The sequence below is a fragment of the Anas acuta genome, chromosome 1, assembly GCF_963932015.1.
Source record: "Anas acuta chromosome 1, bAnaAcu1.1, whole genome shotgun sequence".
In the NCBI taxonomy this organism is placed as follows: Eukaryota; Metazoa; Chordata; class Aves; order Anseriformes; family Anatidae; genus Anas; species Anas acuta.
Window position 1 is genome coordinate 120,821,550 of NC_088979.1, and position 25,439 is coordinate 120,846,988.

Genomic DNA, 25,439 nt, shown 5'->3' on the forward strand with positions numbered 1-25,439 from the left:
ATCTTTGCCAGAGTGTAAAGAGAGAAGTAAGGATCAAATGCTCTGAGCTACGGCTTCTGCATCTCTTTGCCATGTTTTTGAGTGTAAAGCAACTATGGGTATCACCACATCGTTAGGTGCTCTGGGCAGCAGAGGGCATGGAAATACACCCTGTAACTCTTCCCTGTGGTCCCGGCCGCCGTTTGCAGTCATCACAAAGCGTTAAAGCTGCGGTTTTGACCAGCATTTATCCATCTCCTAGCACAAACAACGAGCTTTAACCTGGAGAGGCGTGAAAACACTTCGGCCGCCACGTCTACCCAGCATAGCCCGACGGCAGCAGCAGGGTCAGGCGGGGGCCCCGGGGAGGTACCCAGCCCCTCACGGCAGGCTCCCCGGGTCCCTCGGAGGTCCCTTGGGGGTCCCCACGGCTGCCTGTGAGGGGACACAGCCCAGAGGACGACCCCTCACGGGGCAGCGGCGCGCCCCGACCCGACATGGCGGCGGCGGCAGCGGGAGCCAGTACAGCGCCCTCCAGCGGCATTGCCACGGGCAGAGCCAAGCGGGAGCCCACGGCCCCCCGGGGGGCTCCGCTCCCCTGGGCGAGGCGCGGTGGAAGGGAGCCTGAAAGCACCCCGGAGCCGCTTTGTGGGCACGGCTCCCCCCTAAAAACCTGCCCCCGAGCTTAATGGCTCCCCACCCGCAAGGGGCGGGGCGACACAATGCAGGACGGGGAGGTGGGAGGTGCAGAGGAGCCGGGGCTCTTTATCCGGCGGGAAGCCGGCGGAATTTGGAGCTGCGGCTGGAGCAGCGGTGCCGGAGGTGGACGAGCGAAGAACAACGACGACGACGACAAGGAGGGGGACAGCAGGGAGAGAGCGAGCAGCCGCTGAAGGAGCAGGGTGGTCGGCACCTGCTGGGCTGCGCTGAGCCCCGCTCCTTGTCGCCTGCCGCGTGGTCCGCACGCCGCCGCCCCGCACCATGGGCAAGGGGGTGAGCGGCGGGGCTGGGGGGCTGCTGCTCCGGGGAGGGGGCTGCGGGGATAAAAAGGGGGTGCTCTGCCGACTGGGGGGGGTGGGCTGCCCGGCTGCATCTCGCCCCTTGCTTTGTGCGCTCTGGGAGGAGCAGGAGCAAAAGGAGATGACGGCCATGTCGTTTTCGCTGGGGTTGCTGCCGGAGGGTGGCGCCGGGGCCGCCCCGACACATCCCGGTGCAGGGTTGCCGTGTGCTTCGGGAGAGAGAAGGGAGGAGCAGGGAGGGACGAAGCAGGAGGGCGGTGTGGGCAATGGCCGCGGAGGGAGCGCGGGGCGCGCCTACGGGGCGGGGGGCTGAGCCCGCTGCGGGGTCCGAGGGGGGGTCCCCGGGCTGCTGCGGGGGGAGGCTGCGGTTATCTCCTGCCCTTCTGGAGCCCCTCTCGTGGCTCCTGGCCTCTGCAGGAGTACTTTAGACTTGTTGAGACAGCAGGCCCCCGGGGGGGGGGTGTGACAGGATAAAGGGCTGGTTATTAGCGCCCATTCGCTTATCTGCCCCCGCGGCTACTCGTAAGGCTTGGTGGCATAAGGAAGGTGATCATTCATGACTTTATCATGTCTATCCTGCTAATTGGGCTGATAAAAGCCTCCCAGCATGCTGTGCAGCTCGCAAGGCGCTGTGTCAGCCCCGGCTTCCTTCCAGCCTTCAGCCCGCAGCGAGAGAAGTCCTTAATCCAGATTATATCTCGTAACTAAACGCAGTCGAAGGCTCTTGAGAACAGAAGTGGGAACTTGAAGTTGGATGTTTGAGCTTACATGGCCGGCTGGGGAGCAGAAACAAAATGTGCCCTTCCACGTGGAGGGCGGAGCTGTGAGGTGCCCGGAGGCAAAGGGGCGGCAGCCCTGTCCCTGCCTGCTGCCTACAGGCACTGCTCAAACACTGGCTGATCCCCCATTGTCCTCATCCTTGTGAGGTACAACCAGTGGTATTGACACAACAGCACGAATAGGAGAGGTGGAGGAACACGGTTGAAAGGATGGTTGTTTGGAGAAGGGTTTGAGGAGCAGGCGGGGGGGAGCTTGGGAGGGTTGCTCTCCTGCCTTGGATGTGAAGTCCTGTTGTAGTCAGGTAACCCTGCACGTTTCATTTCAGGCTAGTGGGCAACAGGTAATACGTACAATAACCTCACCTCAAATATAATTAATATTTTTTTGGGGGGGAGACATCGATGCAGCCTTCTGGATGCTTTAAACCTTTTAACTCTGTGTGTGACAGCATTGCCACAGGCTTCGGGGGCTCAGGCCATCTTGCCTTCACTAATGGGAGTTAAGTGCTCTCTAATATAGAAGGCTAGCTCTAATATATATATATATATATATATATAGCTAGCTCATTTGCACTTCAAATTACGTGGGTTGTGTGTGCATAGTAAACAATTGGCTTGGAACCGAACCAGCAGCATAGTACCGGGAAGTCTGGGGCAGCCACACACTGTTGCATTATTCCTCCAGTCACAAGATTCTCGCATTTAGCAGGGAGAAAATGCGGTAACTAGGGCTCTCTGAAAAAAATAGGGATGTGAAAGAGCAAGGTAGTGGGGAAAAAAGGGCAGGGTGTGACTGCACAGTTCAACAGCGTGCGCTTGCCCTGACTTAGGGCACCCAAAAAGGAAACCTCCTTCCCATGGGAGCCTGGCCTTGAACAGAAAGTAAGAGCGTGTGTGTGTGTGTGAGAACAAGCTCCCTGTGTGTGGCGGCTGTGAAGAGCAGCTGAGTGGAGCGGCTGTTTTACTTTAGATGGCAATGGGAGGGCCGTGAGCTGCCTGGGTATGTGCATTATCAGGGGAGGAGGGCAGGCAGGCAGGATTTCATCTCTGTCCGCAGACTCTGTCCCCATTACGCTCGCAGGGTGGATGGTCATTACTGCGTGCTCGGAGTGGCTTCTGGGGATCGATACTAATGCCTGAACCCCGGGTTAAGTTTTCTTCTCCTGTCGGGAACTAGGAAGGTGTGTTGTGTAATAGACCAACTGAGGGGAAATTATGCAAATCAAAGCAATCATCTGGTGCAATTAAGAAATCTCAATGTTGCTCTACCTACGTCTTACACTCCCACTTCTTATTGGTATGCTGAGAGGCTATTCCTTTGGCCAAAGAAAAGGCTGGGCCTAGTCAACGCATACTTCCTCAAAGCAGTGTGACAGGATAAAAAGGTTTCTGACAGGTTGTATGGGCCCATGGGGTCCTGACACACTGAAAGCTGCGTGGTTGTGCTTCACCCAGCCCTTCCCAAGGGGTTGCTGAAGGTACCAGCTCCTCTGGTCTTCATGTGTGTGTCAGACACCGGAGATGCTGTCTTTGTAGAGATGCACTAATATGCCACATAAAGAACTGTAGGAGATGGCACTGCTACAGTTTATAATGATACAGTGCTGAAAAACACTCTGGTATTTGGAAAGCCAGTTCTGCACCTGGCTCTTCAAGCGGCTCCATGAGAAGAAATGTTTGTCCCAGGGTGTGGAGAAGACTTGAGGCATGTGGATAGTCCCCGTTCAACCTTGAGGATGAAAACCCTTGCAAGTTTTAGCCCTCTGGCCATGCGGGGAAGGCTTGTCCTCCCATAGTTAGGGAGGCAGCTGTCTGCTTGCTGAATCTCAGTGAGGAAAGCTCATGATGGGCAGTTGCTGGCTGTCACGAACTGCCTCGTCCTGTCCTGGCTGCTGAGAGCCTGCTCAGCTGAGGCGGGCAGTTGGGCTTTTGATGAAAGATGGGAGGTTGAAGGCTGCTTTCTGGGAGGCAGTAAGAAGGATCCTGGGAAGGCATTCATGTCCCTCTCTTAGTATTGCACAGGTCATGGAGCAACGTTTCCAGTCCAGTAGGGATGGTCAGTATCATGACTCATCTGCTTAATATATTTACTGAAGGTTGTCCCATGAGGCAGAAAGACAGTAACTTTTCTGTTTTCTCTGCGCAGTTGATTGTAATGACATAAGTACTAGAACAGAGCAGGCCTCCAGAGACGGCTTAATTTGTTTTGGCTTATTCTTGACACTGCTTGGTGGATTAGGCAATGGCAGAATAGGATACTTCAGAACTTGTCTGCTGATTTGCACCCCTCCCGTTTCCTGGTCAATCATGGCTTGTGTTTAAGACATCAGCCATGAATGGCTCAATTAGTCCAGAGAGGAAAAGCATAAGTTGCCTCAAAGACAATAGGGTTTTCTGGGGGATGTGTAAGACTTCTTACACCGGTGTCGACAACTGTTCTGCCTAAGCCAATGGAGAAAAAAAAAACGTATAAGGGAAGGAAAAAGTTGTGTTTTTCTTTTATTTTTTTCTTCTGTGGCACTTTTGATGAGTCAGAAGTGTTCCTCAGCTAAGCAAAGTAACAGATGTGACATTTCTGATGAGACAGACCTTCCTTTGTGTCCAGGCCGTGTGCTCGCATCTTGATAAGATGTGGGGTCAGGACTACCGTATGCTTGCTCTTATGTCTGGCAGGAAAAGGAGGGGAGAGCAGGGAGATCTTCCTGCGCTGAGGGGCAGGAGGGACACCTTGTCCCAGGGCAAGCCTTTGTGGAGCTGTGAGGTTCCTCTGCCAGCCGCCCTGAGGGCAGAGACCAGAGGCAAGTGCTTTGATCCGTGCCTCAAGGTCACGTTTGAACGACAGATCAGGAAGCTCAGAGCTGAGTCCAATATTACTGTCCCACCTTTTCTGTAAGGGTGGGAGATGGTAGTAAGCAACAGAAGGGAAGGTACTGTGCTTTTTTTTTTTTCTTCTTAAACTGAGAAGCTGGTAGGCTAGCAAGTACTTGGGTTCTTACAGAAACAAGTAACTCTGTCTGCTTTTTGTCCTGCCTGCAGTTGATGCTGGGCTCTTTTGATTTTATTTTTTTTTTTTCTAAGCAAATCATGCGTGAACAAGGGTGGTGAGCCTTTTCATGTTGGCCTCCTTGCAGGTTGTCTCTGCAGCTGCAAGAGCTAAAGCTTCCTGTGTTTTCGGGCTATATTCCCTGCTGCCCCAGTGGGCTAAGCCACTGTACTTGTTGTGGAAGTCCCCAGGAGCTTGCCATGCTTTTCTGGTGGGGAAGGGGTGAAGCCAGAGGTGCTGGCATGCCAGTCCGGGCACCGGCTTCTTCACCTTCGTTAGAAGTCACTTATTTAAAGCAGTAATCAAGAAGCATGTGTTTTGTGGGGGACTGTTTTGGACTTGCCTGCCAGAGATCTAGCAGTGGTCAAAGTTGTTTCTTTCGGAGACTGAAGGAAAGAGAGAGAAGCTTCACGGTGACTTTGTGAATTGCCCCATGGCAAATTCTTAGGATGCTGGAATGCGAGGACTGTGCTGTTTGAAGTTCTGTGGCTTTCGCGCTTTTTCTTTTTTTTTTTTTTTTTTTGAAATAGTGCAATGGGAGTTTAGGTACAGGGAAGAGGAGAATGTCAAGAATGCTGACAATCTGCAGTTGTGTGTCTCGTTTCCCTGGCTGGGAGGTGGCAAACAGCCAATAGACTCTGCTCCACTTCTTCAAAACCGCTTCCACTGCACAGCTCTGCAGCTGCATGCAGGGGATGCAAAGCCCACCTTTGCTGACCAGGGTAAGGAGGAATTCCTCTGTACACATGAAATGTGTGAACGTGGCTGCAGTGTGATGTGCCCAAAGCTTTCCTAGAACAATATAAATCCTTGTGTAGATGTACCCGATGATTTTTTGCAGGGAAGCTGTGATTATTTTTTGTTTGGATTATTTTTTTAGTGTAGTTTCACTTTTAGTTTGGTTTTCTGCTTCTCTTGCAGTAAGTAATAATAAAAATAAGTTTCCTGTGCTTGCTGCTGAACAGGACGATTCTTGGATCCCAACAATAGTTTCTGTGTCCAGACCGCTCTCAGGAATCCGACTTGAGAGTTGAGGCACTCGTGCAAAGAGCAAGGCAGCGCCTTTGAAACCTCCCCTTAATCTTGTTACCGGTTTGACTGAGGTGTTGCTGGCGGCTGTTTCATCTCAAAGTACTTCTCGGAGATCTTACTGGGTGAAAATGTCATCGCATGAAACTTGGCAGGATGTCGTAGGCCCTGCACGGTAGGGAAGGGGGGAGGAAAGCAGCTATTGGAGGCTTGTGAGGGTTGGGAACGAGCCTATGGAGTATTTAAAGGAGGAACTGCTCTGTGAGGCCGTGCTGGTGCCTGGCTTCGGTACCTTGCAGGCTGTCCAAGTTTCTTGTAGTTTTTTTTTTTGGTCTCAAGTGATGCCTGTATTTGCTGCTTCATGCTTTCTTTGTCCTTAGATGCTCATTTGCATTTAAGATCTGAGTCTCTGCGTGATTCAATGTAAAATTAACCACGAGTAAAGAGAATAAAAATCCATCTGAATAAAGAGGCTTTAAGCAAATCGTCTGCTTCTCTGAAGCTGAAGCAGGACTGAGCACGGATCAGGGCTATGAAAGTGAGCTGCTCTGAATATCGTTCTTACTGGACAGATTTCCATAAATTGAAAGCAGGTTTCCGTTGTGTAACAGCTCAGCTCGAGTGCCAAACTGAGAATGAAAGTGTTTGGAACTTATCCCCCCAAATTTGAGTTAGAGATACCACCTCTTACTTATCTCCAGTTGATAGGCTGCTCCTTGCCAGAGGATGTGGAGGGCTGAGCAGGGGGGAGGAGGAGTTAATGCCTTGAAGGGAACGTACGTATGCACTCAGGAATTGGTTTCTTCTGTTCTTCATCACTTTCTGCCTGAGCTGGGGCTCGCACACCATGGCTGGCTGCATAGCATGCAGCTCGCTCTCCTCCCAGCCAGACTTGTAAAATGTCTGGCTGTAGGCTGAGATGCTGCTGGGCAGACCGAGCTGCTCGCTAACTCTTTTCTTTAATAAAATGGTGTAACTAAAGTTACACCAAAAACCAAAAAACACAAACATAATTATTGTCCGCCTGGCAATGTCGTGTATATGGCTCATGTCTGCTGCTGAAGAAGCTGGGTGTAGGTGTTTCTTAACAGTACTCTGTCTTCTCTTGTAGGCTGGAAGAGACAAGTATGAGCCTACTGCAACATCCGAACATGGCGCAAAGAAGAAAAAGGGGGCGAAGGTGGAGAGGGACATGGACGAGCTTAAGAAGGAAGTCTCAATGGTAAGAGTTGTAAGGGGTGGAAAGAGCAGCTTTAAGAGTGTTCACAAAGCCTTGTGCCTCATGTGGCTTCTTGTAGAAAAGTGCTGGTGAGCTGGCAGCATGGAAGGCATTCATTTCCCTTCCCATCGCCTCTGCCTCCAAACTTGACATCCTGTGAGCGTTTCAGCATCACGATGGCCCTGAAAACATCACTTCTCAAAAGCATTTGACACAGAACAGTCTGGGTTACACGCAGCAAAGCATAGCTGCTTCTCCTCACCCAGGCAAGCATTATCTGGAGAGCAGCAGTACTTTTATGTGCTGTCATGTGGGTGAGACTGCTGTTTTCGTTCCAGCTGAGGAGTGGAATCTGTACAACTCCATTTACTGTTGGCCTCAGCTCAGGCTGACCTCAGTATTAGTACTCCTTAATAGTGTTTGAGGACGTGAGGAGCGTCTGCCATTCCCATCTGTGAATGGTGGATGATGCTGTACATATGCATGAGTATCACGTGGCTTAGATCTGCTCGCCTTGAAGTTGATACAGGCTTTATTTCTGTGCTGTGTGTGGAGACTGGGCTTGCTTTTTTTTTTTGGCCCTGTTTGTTAGGGAGAGGGACTGCTAAAACTTGCTCAAAGATCAGGTTTTGTGTTTGGTAGCAATGCTAGCTTAAGGCATCTGTTCTTTCCAGTGCCACTGTTTAAGTGAGATACTGCTGTGTACTTTTTTTTTTTAAACTGAAAATAAGCTGGCTGTTTCACAGCCAGCTTATTTTGGGGGAGAAACTTTATTTAAGCTGGCAGCGTTACTTAAACATGTGAAATTACACAGCTAATCTTATGTACACCTTCCTTTCCAACCCCCCCATCTCCCACAACCAAAACAAAAAAAAAAGGGAGCTTCACAAAATTTGTTGTGAGACAGACTGCGCTGATATAATCAGGGATTGCTTCAAAAGTTACGTTGTGCCCAAATATCCAGAAGAATGCTGAAGAGGAGACTGTTTTGAGTTCTTGAACGAGATGGGAAGATCCTAGCTTATCTTCTCTGTGACAAGAGTTTCAGTCTCGCTGAGGCATTACAGATGGGAAAGCTGGTGATGGGGCGAATCGTTGAGTTTGTGCTGACCAATCTGCAGGTAGTGTGGTCACCCCTCATCTGTTTCTTGTCTTTCAGGATGACCACAAGCTCAGCCTTGATGAACTTCATCGTAAATACGGAACAGACTTGAGTCGGGTAAGTAGACTTTGTTTTCCCTCCCTCTTTGCCCTGATTGGAAAAGGAGCGGTCTCGGCTCAGAGCACTTCACAAAGGGAGATCTGGGTGGTCTGTTTCTTTTCCTTTTTTTTTGTTTAATCTCTGCTCTTCCAGTGAAGTTTCCCAGGCTTTGAGAGAACTGTTGAGCTCACAAATACTCCTCTTCGTCCTCCCACTGTACAGCCAGCATGCAGTGCTTTAGTGACTTTGTTCTCTAACAAAGTCACTGTTATCTGCCTCTGAATTGTTCCAAGGTCAAACTGATTCTTGGATTTTTTTTTTCCTTAAGAGCTTGTAATAAAGGCAAATGTTTGTTATATTGCAGATGTAATCTAGTGAGCTAGTACATGCAAGAGACTTGGTGATGGTTAGCAGTAGTTAAAAATTTCAACCCTTTTATAGTAACAGGTGTGCAAATGTTCTGGCTAACCTCAAAGGCTAGTGCAGAAGCAGTGCAGTGATTCTGCAGTGCACCTTTGCTCTTGTTTGCTTTAAGGTGTGTGTTTTTTTTCAGGATTGCATACAGCAACAAGTCTGCTCTGTCTCTGTTACAGAAGGCTTGCATACTTCTGTCAGAGACCTTGGCTTCTAAAAGCTGAACTTCCTGGAAAGACAATCTCAAGTGTCGTCATCTTTATAGTCCCCAGCTTTCACTTGTTCCATAATTTGATAGGATGGATTGCACTGGGCTGTTCATCAGTAATCAAAGTCTGCTGCTGTAGCACTCTTCCCTTGCCTGCCTTCTGTGTTGTAGCCATATGATGTGCAGGCTCCTCAAGGAGCATCCAACATCCTGTAGCTCCTCTCCTAGCATGCAGCTTTCACATCCTTCACTTCTGTTGCAGAGCCCTGGCAGCTGTGGAGGTTCCCATTATCTGTTAGCATCTCCTTATTGCTGTGGCAGGCCTCTACCTGCATTCTCAAGCAGAAGATGAACAAATTTAAAACTGTTTTCCCCAGCCAGTCTTGCCACGATGCCTCTAAAAGGAACTTCTCTTCTAGGGTTTGACTACTGCGCGCGCAGCTGAGATTTTGGCTCGTGATGGCCCAAATACCCTCACGCCCCCACCCACCACTCCTGAATGGGTGAAGTTCTGTCGGCAGCTCTTCGGAGGGTTCTCACTCCTCTTGTGGATCGGTGCTATTCTGTGTTTTCTGGCTTACGGCATACAAAGCGTGATGGAGGAGGAGCCCAACAAAGATAACGTAAGTAAAAAAAATGTCTGCTTTACCTCCGAGGCAGGCTGAGCAGCTTGTTTGGCTTAAAGCATATCGGCTTCCTCTAGGCATTCAGTCCAGAAGCTTTTCCCAGAAGTACGGGAAATTCAGTGGGTGAGCTTAACATGTTTTGGAGTGCTTCCATGTAATGAAATGGACAGCCGACTTCCTTCATGTTGTGTTAACAACAGTGGCTTGTGGACAGCCTTTGTGTACAAAATGTACGGAGACTGCAATTACCTCCACGCTTTGTAATGGGGCATTTAAATACCAAGCAATTTATCTGGACGAGCTGGAAGCCTTTCAGGCAGATCACGCTCTCAATCACTTTCTCTGCTCCTTGTAGCTGTACCTAGGTATTGTGTTGGCAGCTGTGGTGATCATTACTGGCTGTTTCTCGTATTACCAAGAAGCAAAAAGTTCCAAGATCATGGAGTCCTTCAAGAACATGGTGCCTCAGGTATGGAATACCTCGTTTCCTTGATCTGCCACGCTTGCTCAGAGTCATTAACTGTTTTAAACATGAGATTCACTCACAAAATGCCTTGCGGTGAATGCTGTGTGTTGGCTTTTAGCGGGCAAGATGTCTCTTGTGCCAAGCTGTTAGTGTGGGTTTCTCCCTCTTAATGTTGAGGGGAACACTAGTTCCTCTTTCTGTTCCAAGTAATTATGCTAATAATCCAGGGCAGTTCCTGGCACCTTGTGAGTTCCACCAGCTTATTAAAATCCATAACTTTCTTGATAGTGTAGGGAATTCTGTAACTGGTGTGATAAATGAGCGCTAAAACTCAGAGGACATGGACAGTCTGTATCATACCTAACCATCTTACCGTCACCTTGGCAACAAGGAATTTAAGTAGTGAGAAAACAGGAATAGTTATCTTGCTTAAATGTATCTGAGATAAACATGTTAGCACAAGCAGAAAGCTCCTTAGACACATGAGACAACTATTTTAGGATGCTTGGATATTTTGAGCACCTTTCTTAAGAGTTGCTTTTGACGTTAAGTTGTTTCTTTACTGCCTTCCAGCAAGCTCTTGTAGTCAGAAATGGTGAGAAGATGAGCATCAATGCGGAAGGTGTTGTAGTTGGAGATCTAGTGGAGGTGAAAGGAGGAGACAGAATTCCAGCTGACCTTCGGATCATATCTGCACATGGTTGCAAGGTGAGCAGCAACAGGCTGTCTGAAAGCTTCGTAGTGGAGAATGATGAATTAGTCTGGTTTCTAAGAATTTCTTCTGTGTTGTGAATGGGTTGAGTGCTGGGGTAAAAGAGGAACGTTTGGGGAGTGCCTGGTGTTTTATCAGCTGTCGCTGCTGAATCATCTGTCCGGCTGTGTATGAAGTAGTACTCTCCTCCATGCAGGTGGATAACTCCTCACTTACTGGCGAGTCAGAGCCTCAGACCAGGTCTCCAGACTTCTCCAACGAGAACCCACTGGAAACCAGGAACATTGCCTTCTTTTCCACCAACTGTGTGGAAGGTACGTGGCTCTTCCTAGTTTGCTAAAGTATTAACAGTGCTAGGGAGTGAACTCCATAGGTAAGCAGTGCAAACGTTGTATGTGTTTAGAGTACTTGCTGTTAGTCCAATCCTACCATGCGAGAGCAGGCTGGAAATGCCCGGTGAAGGCTTTCCATTGCCCATTCCAACTCCAGGACAGTACAATGGGCTGAAGACTCCACAGCACTACTGTTTTTGTATGCTTTTCCCAGAAATGAAGCTACATGGTGTGTCTTCAAACATGACTGCCCCGTTAGAGCAGTTTTAAATCGCAAAGTACCATTATTTGAACAAAGAGGGTTAGGCTGAGGTGCTACTCAAGCTAACAAGCTACTGCAGAAATCCAGAATTTCAAACATTTCTGGCAAAACTTCTGTAGTAGCTCCAACTACAGTGGTAGGCCCTCTTCATGTTGCAGCCCAGAGCATATTTTCCATATCACAGGGTGTCCACTAGTGTGGAAGCTCCACATTCTGTCCCACCTCCAAAAAAACTCAAAACAGCCTGCAGTACCATGGAATATTCTTGATCTTTAAGAAACTTGGGAAGAGAAAATGGGCTTCTCCTTTAAAGGGAGGGAGGAGGACAGAATCCACTTCTTGAAGACCTCTTTCTCCCATTAATTGCTTATGCAATTGGTACTTGAACCAAGTGGATTCTTGATTCCCTGGGTTAGAAGGGAGAGGGCATACAGCGTGGCCAGTCATGCATAAATCTTATTTAGCCCTTATCTCTGTTTATTTCTGGAGACTAAAAAAGCTGTGGTGGGAGGCCTTGGCCTATTGGATTGCCTACCTGCGTTATCTTGGATGAAGCTTGCTAAACTGTAGGACAGGCTGAATAAGCTCAGTTTAGGGTATTGGGAAGGGAGATTGTCTTAAAGCCTGTCTTTCTTCTAGGCACTGCCCGTGGCATTGTTATTAGGACTGGGGACCGCACTGTGATGGGCCGTATTGCCAGTCTGGCATCTGGACTGGAAGGGGGAAAGACTCCCATTGCCATGGAGATTGAGCACTTCATCCACCTCATCACTGGAGTGGCTGTGTTCCTGGGTGTCAGCTTCTTCATCCTCTCGCTGATCCTTGAATACACTTGGCTGGAGGCTGTAATCTTCCTTATAGGAATCATCGTTGCCAACGTTCCTGAGGGACTGCTTGCAACTGTCACGGTGAGTGAAACTGGAAGAAGAGGTTGACTTAATGCATAAACTGTATGGTTCTTCAGGAAATGGAGTGCTTCGTGCTCAGCGTGTATTTGCAGAGGTGAACCTAAAGTTCTGTAGGTTCTCTGTGTGGTGAGTGTGCAGGGTTAGGTTTTATAAATTTAGAGTATTCTGACCGGTTGCCTAAATCAGTCTCTGGTTCTGCAGCTGTTTATCTGATGAAGCTTGGTTTCCCATATAGATAGAGGGGAATCTAGGTGCTCTTAGCTGTGTAGAGGGTCCTGGTGGACAGGTGTAGAGGCTTCTGTGCAGCTTTAGGCTGCAGAGCAGCTGCTGAAGCAGGAAACAAACACTTGGGAGCTTCAGCCCCAAAGAGCTTCTGGCAAGAAAGCAGCTGGGTCTGCTTGCTTCCTATACGAGCAAGTCGCTGCCCTATCTCCAGGGCTGTTTTGGGCTTTCTTCTACGTGGCCTGCCTCTACCTATTTTGAGAGTTCCTCTTATTAGGGAACTGTAATGTTAAACGTTAGTTAACACTAAAATGTTACTCCAGGGCATGTTATCTCCTTCCTAATACACCGAGAAACAGGAGGCTGAAACCTTAAGCCATTTTCGGGAGAAAACTCACTTAAACGTAGTATAAGAGCTGGCCTTAAGCGCTGCAGTTCATGCTCACCCTGCTGGTGTGCAATAGGAATCACTGCAGGGCGTGTAATTTTGTCATTCCATGCCCACAGTGAGTGGGGTGGCATGGTATTAGTGCACAAACATATCTAACCCGTTTTATTCCTTGTCTTCAGGTATGTCTGACACTAACAGCCAAGCGTATGGCTCGTAAGAACTGCTTGGTGAAGAACTTGGAAGCTGTGGAAACTCTGGGATCCACATCCACCATCTGCTCTGACAAAACAGGCACTCTGACACAAAACCGCATGACAGTTGCGCACATGTGGTTTGACAATCAGATTCATGAGGCTGATACTACAGAGAACCAGAGTGGTAAGGCCATCTCTTTGTGCTGGAGGCATCTCTTTCTTTAAAAAAAGGGTTTTGTGTAAAAGCCTGTGCTTCCAGCTCTTTAGTGCAAGTGAAGTTCATGGTGCAGGGACTCCTATCATGATTTGCTAAAAGGCTTGTGGTGAATTTTAGAAAGCTTTGCACTATACCACAGTTCTGTTTAATCCGTAAACGGATTACCTAAATCCATAAACAGGAAAAAATCCCTTGGTTGCTTTTGCATCAAACTAGTCCATTGAAATTTTAACCTCTTGAACATTCGGGTCCTTATTTCCACAAACAGGACAGGCATATTTGCTGTTCAGTACTTCACAGTACCTGACTACTTCTGCCAAAATATATCCCAAATTGCCTCATCCTAAGCTGTGTATGCAGCTGTAAAAGTGGACAGAAGAGATGTTGACACTGATAATGAATTCCTTGAGACTAGACATGGACTGAAATTTCCCATGTCGAAGTAGACAGCTGCTCCTGGACAGGGGTTTTCCCAGAACGTCCTGGTTGTGGTAGCAATGAATGAAGCCTCTGTAAGAGGCGAGCAGGAAGTTTCTTCCAAATACTGATAAGAATCTGAAATCTCTGCATGCTGTGCTATTGAGAGGTACTTATCTCTCCAGAACTGTTTAGTAAGTACAACCAAATTCAGGAGTTTTCTAGCTGTCATCTACCTTGTGAAAGGTTGTGCTTGCAACATGTTACCAGCATAACCTTTCTCCAATGGGGCTGCTGTTCTCTGCCCTGCTCCCCCAACCACTACAAAACATTGTTCTTGTCCCAACCACTTAAAGCTGCTTTATTGTTCTTAGTCTTTAACGCTAGTGCAAAGTAGCAAGCTATAAATAAAGTGTTATTTGGAAGCACTTAGTTCTGGCTTGGCAACGGTTGGCTTGGCTGCAGTAGAAATAAACACAGAAGATTCCTCTTTGTGGAAAGTACATCAGCTTATCAGTTAGCTGTTCACTTCATCTCCCTTGAAGCCATCTTAAGAGGCAGCATGGGAGAAGCATTATCCCGCTATGTACTTAAGCATTGTTTCTTTGGGGGGTGTTTCATGGGGTGATGGATAAAGTGAGACAAGAACAGGCTCTAGGTGAGTCTCCTGATCATGAGGTACAGGCTTCTCACTGTTAAGCCTATGGAGTGTTGTGTTTGTGTGGGTTTTTGGTTGTTTTTGACATCCTTCCTTTGCTTTCAGGTGCTTCCTTTGACAAGAGTTCAGCTACTTGGACTGCTTTGTCCAGAGTTGCAGGTCTCTGCAACCGTGCCGTGTTCCAGGCCAATCAGGAAAACATACCAATTCTTAAGGTGAGTTCCCAAAAGAAATGCTCGCATTGCTCCTTCCTCACCAGTCTCCCATAATGGTGGTGAGATTAAATTTCATTAGGGCTTAAGGAACTCTGAAATAGAGACATCTGTAACTCTTGGTCTCATCTGCAGTCTAGTGCCCTTATAGATTTGCTGTGGGCAGAGGAAATAGGACAGGGAAGATGCTTTCCACAGCAGGCTCTTTGCCATCCACTGTTATCTCTGGCTTGTCTGGGGCGTCAGATACATTGGAAAGGACTAGGAAGGGCCAGAAACTTTTTCTAGGCAGCTTCCTCTCTCCAACAGTTCCAAGAACTGCTGTTTCTGTCATGTATATACTTAAAAGCCACAAACACCCAGTTCTGGGAGCCAGGATAAGTGGACACTAGAGTTGTGGGAGCAGCAGCCGTGGGACTGTTTGTCTTTGGCCATTCTGTTCTCACTGGCAAGTCTTAGCTTTTTAAGTTTTTGCTGGTTCAGCACGGGTGCAAATGCCAACATAACATCAACATGGATTCCTGATTCTGAACTGTGACCAAGCCAGGGCCGAATTAACTGTACAATGCTCATAATCTGTCAAATATTAGTCATATTATGTCATAAACTTCTTCCCAAGAATGTTATCATAATGTGGTGATGGAAATAATAGGGCAATTTATTTTCCCATAGCAGTCCTGGCTGTAACTTCTGGTCTTTTTTAACATGGAAGATAGAGCTGGACTTCCTCTAGTCTAAGGAAGACTGAGCAAAGAATAGTTCTAGAGAAGTTTTTAGGTACCAGCATAGTAGTGTAAAAATAGAAGAAAAATGTTCATGGACAAAGGAGACAGAAGGGCAAGAAGTAGTTTAAATTACAGCAAAGGAAATTCAGGCAGGACACAGAGCACACACAGATCTCCAAGGCTGAGAACTCACCTGCAGTCTCTACCAGTGCTGATTTTACCTTGGGGAGTGGGGAAGGGAATAGATTAAACCTTCTCATCCAGAGGCTTGTTAAGGTGATCTTGTCTTGGGGCGGGAGAGGGCAGATGAGTATCTATCTCTATGCGTGTCACTAGTTTTCATCTTGCATTTGCATTTTTGTGGCAAACAGCTTGCAGTATGTGACTGAGAAATCCCTCGTAAACTTCTTAAAGTTCACCATTCATCCTCTTTCTGACTTCACCTGGTTAGCTGACTCTCTACCATTTAAAAGGGCTTGGCTTTGGTATCAGGAGACTGTTATTCTCTCAGACAAAAGGCCAAGCGTTCAGCTCTTTGTCAGGGCTGGGTGATGGAAATATTCTTTACTGTTCTTGTGTTATGTAGAACCTGGGACTGGGCTGAGCTGAATGCACTTTTTTTTTTTTGACGTGTCGGATCTTGTGGTGAGTTCACTGGAACATGCCCTTTATTAGTTGTCTTTTTTCCTCAGAGAGCAGTGGCAGGGGATGCCTCTGAGTCAGCACTTCTGAAATGCATTGAACTGTGCTGTGGTTCTGTCAAGGAGATGAGAGAGAGGTATCCCAAAGTGGTGGAAATACCTTTTAACTCTACCAACAAGTACCAGGTAAGCACATTTCTCGTTTATCTCTTGAGGGGGAGATGTTGTGTGAAGTACTTATGTAAATTTGCATGAAGACTACTTCAAAACTTGTTTTGACACCAGAATCTTGTCTAGCCATTGCTGCTTATAAACTGCTTGAGTCTATATAAAGCTAGTGAAATTTACTTAGTTATGCTGTGTAAGAGCTGCTGGAGCTACCTTGACACAGAGGCATCAGTTGCTGAAAGAAGATGGGACTGTTTCCCACCTATGCAGTAGTAGTGCACAGAGAATGGAGGAACTCAGTGCTGGGAGGGAAATGATCTTAGAGGTGAAGCTTGGACACAAAAGGCTTGTGCCACATCTGTAGTTTTATGGTAATGTTAAAGAATAGGTAGTAAAACATATTAGGAGGAAATTCCTTACTGTAAGGGTAGTGAGGTGCTGGAAAAGGTTGCCCAGAGAAGCTGTGGACGCCCCATCCCTGGAGATGTTCAAGGCCAAGCTGGATGGGGCCTTGGCCAACCTGATCTAGTGGGTGGCATCCTTGTCTGTGGCAAGGGGGTTGGAGTTAGATGATATTTAAGGTCCCTTCCAACCCAAGCCATTCTATGAAAACCTTAGTTTGAGGACCTCCTTCAAGTCTGGATGAATGAAAAGTAGAGCAGAATGTCACCAATAATCCTGAGCCGCTGTAGTCACAAAAAACTTAAAGTGATGGTGATGTGCTGGGAAGGTCACAAGTAAATGTCTAAAACTTTAATTTCTTCCATCCTAGCTGTCTATCCACAAGAATGCAAATCCTTCAGAGTCCCGTTACTTGCTGGTGATGAAGGGTGCTCCAGAGAGGATCTTGGATCGGTGCAGCTCCATTCTTCTTCATGGCAAAGAGCAACCACTGGATGAGGAGATGAAAGATGCCTTTCAGAATGCCTACCTTGAGCTGGGAGGCCTTGGGGAAAGAGTGTTGGGTAAGAAAAACAGCTTTAATAATAAATAAAGGCTTGTCCCTCATGCTCTGGTGCAGAGACCCCACAGATTAAACAAAGCGCTCGTTATACTGCAGGAATGAAGTGCGTAGTGCTGAGTCAAGGTCACTTCAGTGATACACACAGGAACAGTCCTGCTTTCAGCTCTTAACCTACAGGGCAGCCTGCAGGGTCTTGTCCTGCCCAGCAGCTGGGTTGCTTGGATCACAGTGAAGCAAAGTATTTGAGCCCTTCAGTCTCCGTGGGGTCACATCATGTTAGATTTGCTCTGTTACGTGGGAACCAAGCTGTGTTTGGGCACCCAGCAACAGATATTAGTTATCAGAACAGGAGTGCAGTAAACATTCACACTCTCTACCTCTTTGATGTGTAGGAACAGAATAATCGTGGGTTTTGATGTGTTGCAGGATTCTGTCACTTGGCTCTGCCTGATGACCAGTTCCCCGAAGGCTTCCAGTTCGACACGGACGAAGTGAACTTTCCTGTAGACAAACTCTGCTTTGTAGGATTGATGTCTATGATCGACCCTCCTCGTGCTGCTGTGCCAGATGCTGTTGGCAAATGCAGAAGCGCTGGGATTAAGGTAGCTACTTCCTGGGCTGAGATTGCCTAGCTTTAAACCTTTGGATATGAAGGGCTTCTTCCCATGCTGTGTGTGAGGCTATAATGTGGGTGAAGGGAAGTATTTGGTCAAGATCTCCAGACTTGTAGGACACTGGCAGACACTGCAGTGGTGTCTGTCCCAAAACAGGTGATTTGGCTCAGGTGTCGTTCTGTGCGTCCCACAGTACTGACTGCAACCAGAGAACAAAAAGCACAAATTGGAGAATGAACTGGAGATGTGACTCGGAGTTACAAATTTTGTCTTCCCTTCACCTCAATCCCTTGCAAATGCGTAACATGTTATACTAGCTGTACTTCCAGTAAAGAGCAAGCTTGAACTCGATAATGGAACAAAAGCCACGTGGCCCTTTAGTCTCAAGGGATCCTGCCTGCTGGGCAGTGCTGTTCTGCAGCATGGGCAAGGCTTTCACGGCAGTCTGTTTGCGTTCCAGGTCATCATGGTTACTGGAGACCATCCGATCACAGCCAAAGCCATTGCCAAGGGTGTCGGCATCATCTCTGAGGGCAATGAAACAGTGGAAGATATTGCCGCTCGACTCAACATTCCTGTCAGCCAAGTAAACCCGAGGTACTGACTCGTGGGGAACACTAAAGCTCTTCAAAGAATTAAGTATTTGCCTCCTTGCCTCGGATAATCTGTCGGCATTTCTCCCCAGACATAAAAAGCTCGGCTTAGGCTTAGCTGAGCCTGTTGTGGCTCCTCCACAATGTGTTGTGAGCTATGTGAAGAATACATAAAGCTGCCTTGAGTGTGCATGTAGTTCAAAGTAAGCCCTATCTAGACAACTTCAGCAGTTCCTTCCTTCCTCTGCCCCATATCTTGATGGTCTGCCCCCCAGCTGGGGGAAACAACCAACCAGCAGGCCGGGTGGAGTCTCTTTTTGTTGGGGGGTGTAACTTTTTTCCCCTGGAGCTGAGTGTTTCCTCTCCACCAAGGTCACAAGCACTACATACTGGGCAGGAAAGAATAGCTAGGTAGTGGTTTAGGAGAAAAAGGCTTAGGGACTGTTTTGAGCAGTGCTCAAACCCACACGTTCCTGTGATTTCCGATCTTTAAATAGAGGTTAAATCTAGTTTTGCCCCCAAACATATATTTTAGTTAAGCTTCTTTATTAAGTTAGAGGTTCATAGGAAAACTCTGCTAAAAAAAAAAAAAAAAAGACCAGTTTGTTGGCCAACTTACTTTGGATTGTGGCTACAAAAAGTCAAGCTGGTTTAACTGTTTCTCACTGTTGAGAGAAGAGTTGAAACACCACATGTGAACTTGAGCACTCAGCATCCAGTTCTGGTCCTCTTGCTTGCCGGCTCAGGTCAGGGTCTGCTTTCAGGTAGGCGAAGGGAGCAGGACTTGAGCTGGGTGGAGGAATTGCTGGTCAGTAACTGTGAGCGCAGGATAAATGTGAAGATGGAATTCTCTCCCTTTATGGGGTTAAAGTTCGACCTCGCAGCCCAGTGCAGAACCGAGGCGTCCGAAGAAAATGTGCTTTGGCAGAAGTGGGCTGTTTGCAGAATGGCTGGGCTGTCTGCGTTGCTTAGCTTGACCCAGCCTGTGTTTGGCCTGGAGGGTAGCCATGTAGTTTATGAACTGTGAATAGAGACGCCCTGTGGGATGAATTGTTAGGGGAAGGCAAGTATTGTGGCTGAATTCTTCTCCCTTTTATTGAGGGTAACTTCACAGCCTAGCAATGCAGGGCTGGGGATCACTGGGCTGTGTGACTGAGCATATCAACAGCTGGCTGTAAGGGTGGGGAAGGAATTTCCCTGTCTAAACTGCGTGATGTCACTAGCTGCACGGATAATCCCCTAGACCTATAAGGGATGGTATGCTGGGTTAGAGAGGTGGTATTTCGCCGTAGCATGCAGGGTACCAAACCAGTCTAAATATAACATGTGCTTTTGTTGCTGAAGAGAGTAAGATAGGCTGAGCTGGCATAGCACGAGGTCTCTGAAAAGCCGAGCGTAGATCAACAGTCTGTTGGAGGAAGGATCGTCTGCAGAAGACGAGAGCATCTTTTGTGATGTTAGAAGCTAACTGCCTGAGCCATGGGTTCCTCTCTTGCAGGGAGACCAAGAGCTGTGGAAACAATTTGTGTACGCCTTGCCTTTTTCAAAAGCAATAGAAAGAATTAGGCTGCTCGCGGGGCTTTCTGTCTGTTGCTTGGCACTGCCTTGTGCTGCTCATCTGACTTTAGACTTGGAGCGTTAGACTAAATGCATAAACTCCTGTGCAGAGGCTGCCCGGATTGGTGCTTAGTCACCCACAGCAAGGGTTGATCTTTACCCAGAGTACTGAATAGCTGTAGCTTTACAGGACAAATATAACATGAGTCTAACTTATGAAGTCAAATGTTCTTGTCTCTTGATTGCAGGGATGCTAAGGCTTGTGTTGTTCATGGCTCAGACTTGAAGGACATGACTAGCGAGCAGCTGGATGACATCCTGATGCATCATACAGAAATTGTCTTTGCCAGGACATCTCCTCAGCAGAAGCTTATCATTGTGGAAGGCTGTCAGCGACAGGTAAAAAGACAGGAGACCAAGGATTTTTATCAGAGCAATCCCTAGACAATAAATTATCAAGCAATGTTGCCTGCTGAAGTATCAGGGTTAAGTTTTCTCAGTGCCCTCTGGTAATGGGACTGGACTAAACTTCAGTCTGTCAGTAGCCATTGGGCTACTGATGTCAGGCTAATTCCTAGTACCTATGTGTACAGATCTTACAGGTTAATTACACTTAGTTCTTAGATTCTCTGGAGGTGCTTGGGGAGGGTTCATGTTCAACATGGCTGTAATTCCTCCACCATCTTTGGAGGGAGCAGCATGCCTTCCTGATAAGCCAAGCCTGATCAGAACCTAGAAAGGGGTAAGGGGAAGACAGGAGAAACCTTCTCTGTCCGAAACACGATATAGATGTTTTCATTCTTTGCCTTATGTCTCCTCATGACTAGGGTGCCATTGTAGCAGTCACAGGTGATGGTGTGAACGATTCCCCAGCCCTGAAGAAGGCAGACATCGGTGTTGCTATGGGTATTTCAGGCTCAGATGTCTCTAAGCAGGCAGCTGACATGATTCTGCTGGATGATAACTTTGCCTCTATTGTCACGGGTGTTGAAGAAGGTGAGTTTATAACTGCATCTAAATGGACAGTTGGGACAGCTAACAGTGGAAAGCAATTGGGTAACAAAAGCTTGGTCCTTTTGCCTATCGCTTTGGCCCTATAGTCATCCTCTCAAAGAAGAGCAGAAGGGTTGGGGTACCTCCAAGGACTCTTGTTCAACCTCCAGCAAGCAGGGCTCAGTATTATAATGCTGTATTGCAGTTAACCTTGCAGACAAGGATTGCAATGACCAGAAAATGCTACTTTTGTACAGGTGATTTAATGCTTGATGTACGCAGTCCTTGCCTTGTACAGCACTCTTACATGCAGGAGAATTCTTCACTTTATTGCGCTAGCACTTTGCCGTTCCTTGTTACCAATGAAGATGCCTGTGAGCTATTTCTCCTGATAAGCAAGGATTGTGCTCTTCTCTTCCCTGCCCCAGGGCGTCTGATCTTTGATAACCTGAAGAAGTCCATTGCTTACACCTTGACCAGTAACATTCCTGAAATCACACCTTTCCTGATTTTCATCGTTGCAAACATCCCCCTTCCACTGGGAACGGTCACCATCCTCTGCATTGACTTGGGCACTGACATGGTGAATGTCTTTTTTTTTTATCTCAAAAAGAACTGTGGATGTTTTAGGTACCCTAAAAAAACGGGTGTAAGGAAATGTTCAAATACGGTTTTTCCTGAGTGCTTTGTTTTAAATAAGTTCCCCCTTGATACTCCTGTAGAACCTACTCCCTATTTCTTGGCTCTCCCAAGTCTGAGCATCCTTTAGTTCCATGTAAAGACATGCTGGGGAGGGTGGAGGTCGTTACCAAATGCCACATCTAGGGTTTTGAGGCAGTGCTGTTTCTCAGGCTGAAAGTATGAGGCAGGGGAGGCTATGCACAGCGAAAAACAGAAGTGGTTCTAACAGCAAACCTGTCACCTTCAAAGGTCCCTGCTATCTCCCTGGCATACGAGCAAGCTGAGAGTGACATTATGAAGAGGCAGCCCAGAAATCCCAAAACAGACAAGCTGGTGAATGAAAGGCTGATCAGCATGGCCTACGGGCAGATCGGTAAGCTGCTCCGGTTCCTCTGGCACTGACTTGGACTCAGTGGTAGTGGGGGGTTATACGCCGTCCTGAGTCAGTGACTGTTGTGTTTATTTTGGTAGGGTTGAAATTTGGGCTGTGTAAACCAGAACCTTCAGGCTTTTGAGAACTTTCCGTGATCCTGCCCCTACGGCACATAGCGGTGGCTTGTGCAGCCTGATCCATTGAATCGCTTTCACAGTAATTTTGTTTAATTGCATAGCACTGTAAAGGAGCTGGCTGACAACCAGCTCGCCTCTGGTTCAGACTTGTTCAGCAGGAACATAGATCCCATTGTTAGTTTAATTAGAAGTAAAGGATTCTCTCCAGCATATCCCTAAACACACAGCATTAGGAGCCTTGATTAAAGGCAGCTACAGAGACGTGCCTGGTTCACAGGATGGGAGCTCGTGCTTAATTGCAGCAGACCTTGGGAACCTTCTTGACTGTATTTTGCAAAGACTGGGGGGTGGATGAGGCTTAATGAGAACACAAAGGGAGTTTTATCTGCTGTCCTTGAGTACCATGCATTTCACGGCACAGAGCAAAACAGAAGTAACTGTGTACAAAGTTGGGAGCAGAAACTGCTCAGCAAAAGGTCTGCAGTTGAGTTTGTTAGCATGAACTAGTTCCACAGCTGCTGTTTTGGGAGACTGAGCCCCACAGGGAGCAATTTTTTGAGGTGCCTGGGGCCTCCAGTAAACTGCTTTCTGTTAATTGCACTGCGCAGCAGCTTAATCATTTTTTCTTCCCTTTTCTTATCCGTTCAGGTATGATCCAGGCCCTCGGAGGTTTCTTCACCTATTTTGTAATCATGGCAGAGAATGGGTTCTGGCCCTCTGGATTGCTAGGAATCAGAGTCCAGTGGGATGACCGATGGATTAACGACGTTGAAGACAGCTACGGACAGCAGTGGGTATGTTTTGAGGCACAGCTGAGAGGCTGCCAGACAGATCAGTAATGCGTCTGCTGGACTTGGTGCTCAGACCAGAGAGCAAAAGCAATGTACCTGAACAAATGTTCTCTGCTTTGTCTGTTCCCTAGACCTATGAACAGAGGAAAATAGTGGAGTTCACTTGCCATACAGCCTTCTTTGTCAGCATTGTGGTTGTGCAGTGGGCGGACTTGATCATTTGTAAGACCCGAAGGAATTCTGTCTTCCAGCAGGGAATGAAGTAAGTAGGGCCATCTGTGGAGGATTTGGGGTGGGACCCCAGCACGTGGCATTGCAGTTCACCATCCTAGCAGTACCTGGGCATCTTGGCACAAGTCTTAAACAGTCTGCCTTGGTGGTGGGTAAAGGCACCAGGTGTCTTTCCTGTCTTCCTGCTGCAGTCTGTTGGGCTGAGACAGAGTGGAGTGCTGACTTGTGCTGACGCTGTCTGTAGAAGCTAACTCACCTCGAATGACAGTGGCAGGGAGGTATTCCAGCACAACAGCTTTGTGCGGTGACAGAGCAGCCGAGGTCTTGAGCTGCTGACCTGAACCCCAGCTGCCTTCTGAACTTGTGGTGAAGGCGACTGCTGGTTGGTGCAGTTGTGAAATACTCACTCTAGAGACACAACAGGACCCTTCTGACAGCTCTGCCAGCAGCTTGGACTGCCTGACAGTCCCCACCTGATGGACTTCTGGGCTAGCCCAGAACGTCTGGCTCCAGTCACTACCATGTGGTAGCGAGGGTGGGTTCTAGGATATTGTCCACAAGAGCATTTTGAGCCTGACTGTTTTCTTTCCTGTTTCTATTAGGAACAAGATCTTAATATTTGGTCTCTTTGAGGAGACTGCTCTGGCTGCTTTCCTTTCCTACTGTCCCGGGATGGATGTTGCTCTAAGGATGTATCCCCTCAAGTAAGTTGTATCACACTTCTTGTGCGGCAGGCTACACCACAGAACAAGAGTACTTGAGTGGGGAGATGGAGAAAAGCAGCTACTCTTGCACTTGTATGGGGGTATTTTTATGTGCAGGGGACTGTACCTCCAAAGAAAGCAAGCTGAATTGCTCTAAAATATAGGCCAGATATCTCCTCTTTACTGAAGAGTTGGTGATGACATCTTGTGCTTTATCCTACCTTCCAAAGAATTAGCACAAAATCTTTTAAGAGGCATAGGTGCAGATAGATCAGTTGGTGCATGCTAATAATCCTAATGGTTGAGAGAGTGCCAGCATAAGCATTGCCCAACAGCATTGCAACATTTCACAGCAGGATTTAGGCTCAGATTAACTGTCACTTAACTTCCATGAAATCTTCACGACAAAAAAAAAATAAACACAAGAACAAAACAACAACAAAAAACCACTCCTGGTATGTTTTGAGTTCTGCTCAGAAGTGTTGTTTGGAGTTAAGTGCTGAAGTGCTAGAATTTCCTAACAAAAAGCTGGCATCTGCCCAGTGCCTGCAGCAACTGGAGGTTAGCACATGTAAGTCATAAGGGAAAGCAGCACAGTTTGAATGAGCAAGACCGTGGGTACAAAGGTTACAGGCACTTAGAGGAAATGTTGCTGGATTAATAGGTGGGGAGGTGCTGGTACAGAGATGAACAAAGGTGCTGTGACACACCTTGTGTTGGAATTAATATACAAAAGTGGATTAATCTACTGCAGTAAAAAGGTGGTAATTCTTGGCTTGGAGCATTTTCATTGAACCACAGCCTCGTGGGAGTGGGTGCACTGGCAAGCTGGTACTAGCCAGCCTTCAAGATCTGTATTCCTCTGTGCTATCAAATCAGAGCTCTTCTAGGCAAAGAGCATCTCCTCTGCCTGTGTTCTCATTGTCTCCTCTCCCAAACAGGCCCACGTGGTGGTTCTGCGCCTTCCCATACTCCCTCCTTATATTCCTCTACGATGAAATCAGAAAGCTCATTATCAGACGCAACCCTGGTGGTAAGAATGTGTTGTTATTTTGTTTCCTTCCCTACCTCCTTGTGCTGCTGAGGTGTGCTTGGGAACCCCCGGTGCTGAGCACCTCGTGGGGGTGTGTTTTGGGGTGTGTGTTTTGCTGCGTTTACTATTCTTTGACAACTAGGGCCACTTAACATGCGGTGAGTTTAATTCTCAAGCATTAATTCTGTGCATTAATGCTTGGGAAATTCTAAAAAGTCAGGAGAAGGCCCAAAAGCTGCAGCACCCCAGTTACCTGGCAAGAGTTTGTTATATGACTAGGTCCCTTTCTAGCACGTGTATGGCTGTGCAAGTTTTCAGAGCCTGAAATAAGTTCTCTGCATTAGTCTCAAAGCTGTAAGTTCACTTCTCCTTCCTTTTATCTTCTAGGTTGGGTGGAAAAAGAGACCTACTACTAAAAAGCGCCTGTAGAACATTCCACGCACAGCCCATGCCACCTCTCCACCATCTCCCCTGTGTGCATGTACTTCATCTTTGCAAGCGCAGAACTGTGCCTGGGCAGGAATGAGCTGAAACTGGAGGAAGCACGAAGAAACATGGACTGGAGGAGAAAGCAAGGGGGAAGAATGGGGGGAAGTGTCAGACCATCAGTCCATGGGGATGAGAGATTGAGTAGCTTTACGTGCCTTTGTTTTTTTGTAAAAGGAAACAGAAGATTTTATATGTGGATTTTTACAAATAAAGATGGATTCTAAGAGGATGCCCCCA

At 47.5% G+C, this 25,439-nt stretch overlaps 1 protein-coding gene across 1 annotated transcript; it reads left to right on the forward strand.

The window, feature by feature from the left end:
- The first annotated feature begins 734 nt into the window (after nt 1–734).
- ATP1A1 (ATPase Na+/K+ transporting subunit alpha 1) lies at nt 735–25,439 on the forward strand. Its single transcript, XM_068698189.1, has 23 exons — nt 735–972; nt 6,961–7,071; nt 8,228–8,287; nt 9,311–9,514; nt 9,873–9,986; nt 10,557–10,691; nt 10,892–11,009; nt 11,929–12,197; nt 12,990–13,188; nt 14,402–14,511; nt 15,926–16,060; nt 16,815–17,007; nt 17,433–17,608; nt 18,081–18,217; nt 20,019–20,169; nt 20,598–20,766; nt 21,192–21,346; nt 21,694–21,817; nt 22,603–22,748; nt 22,877–23,007; nt 23,579–23,680; nt 24,622–24,713; nt 25,101–25,439. Exons 1-23 carry the CDS (start codon nt 961–963, stop codon nt 25,127–25,129), a joined length of 3,072 nt encoding a protein of 1,023 aa, XP_068554290.1. The 5' UTR covers nt 735–960; the 3' UTR covers nt 25,130–25,439.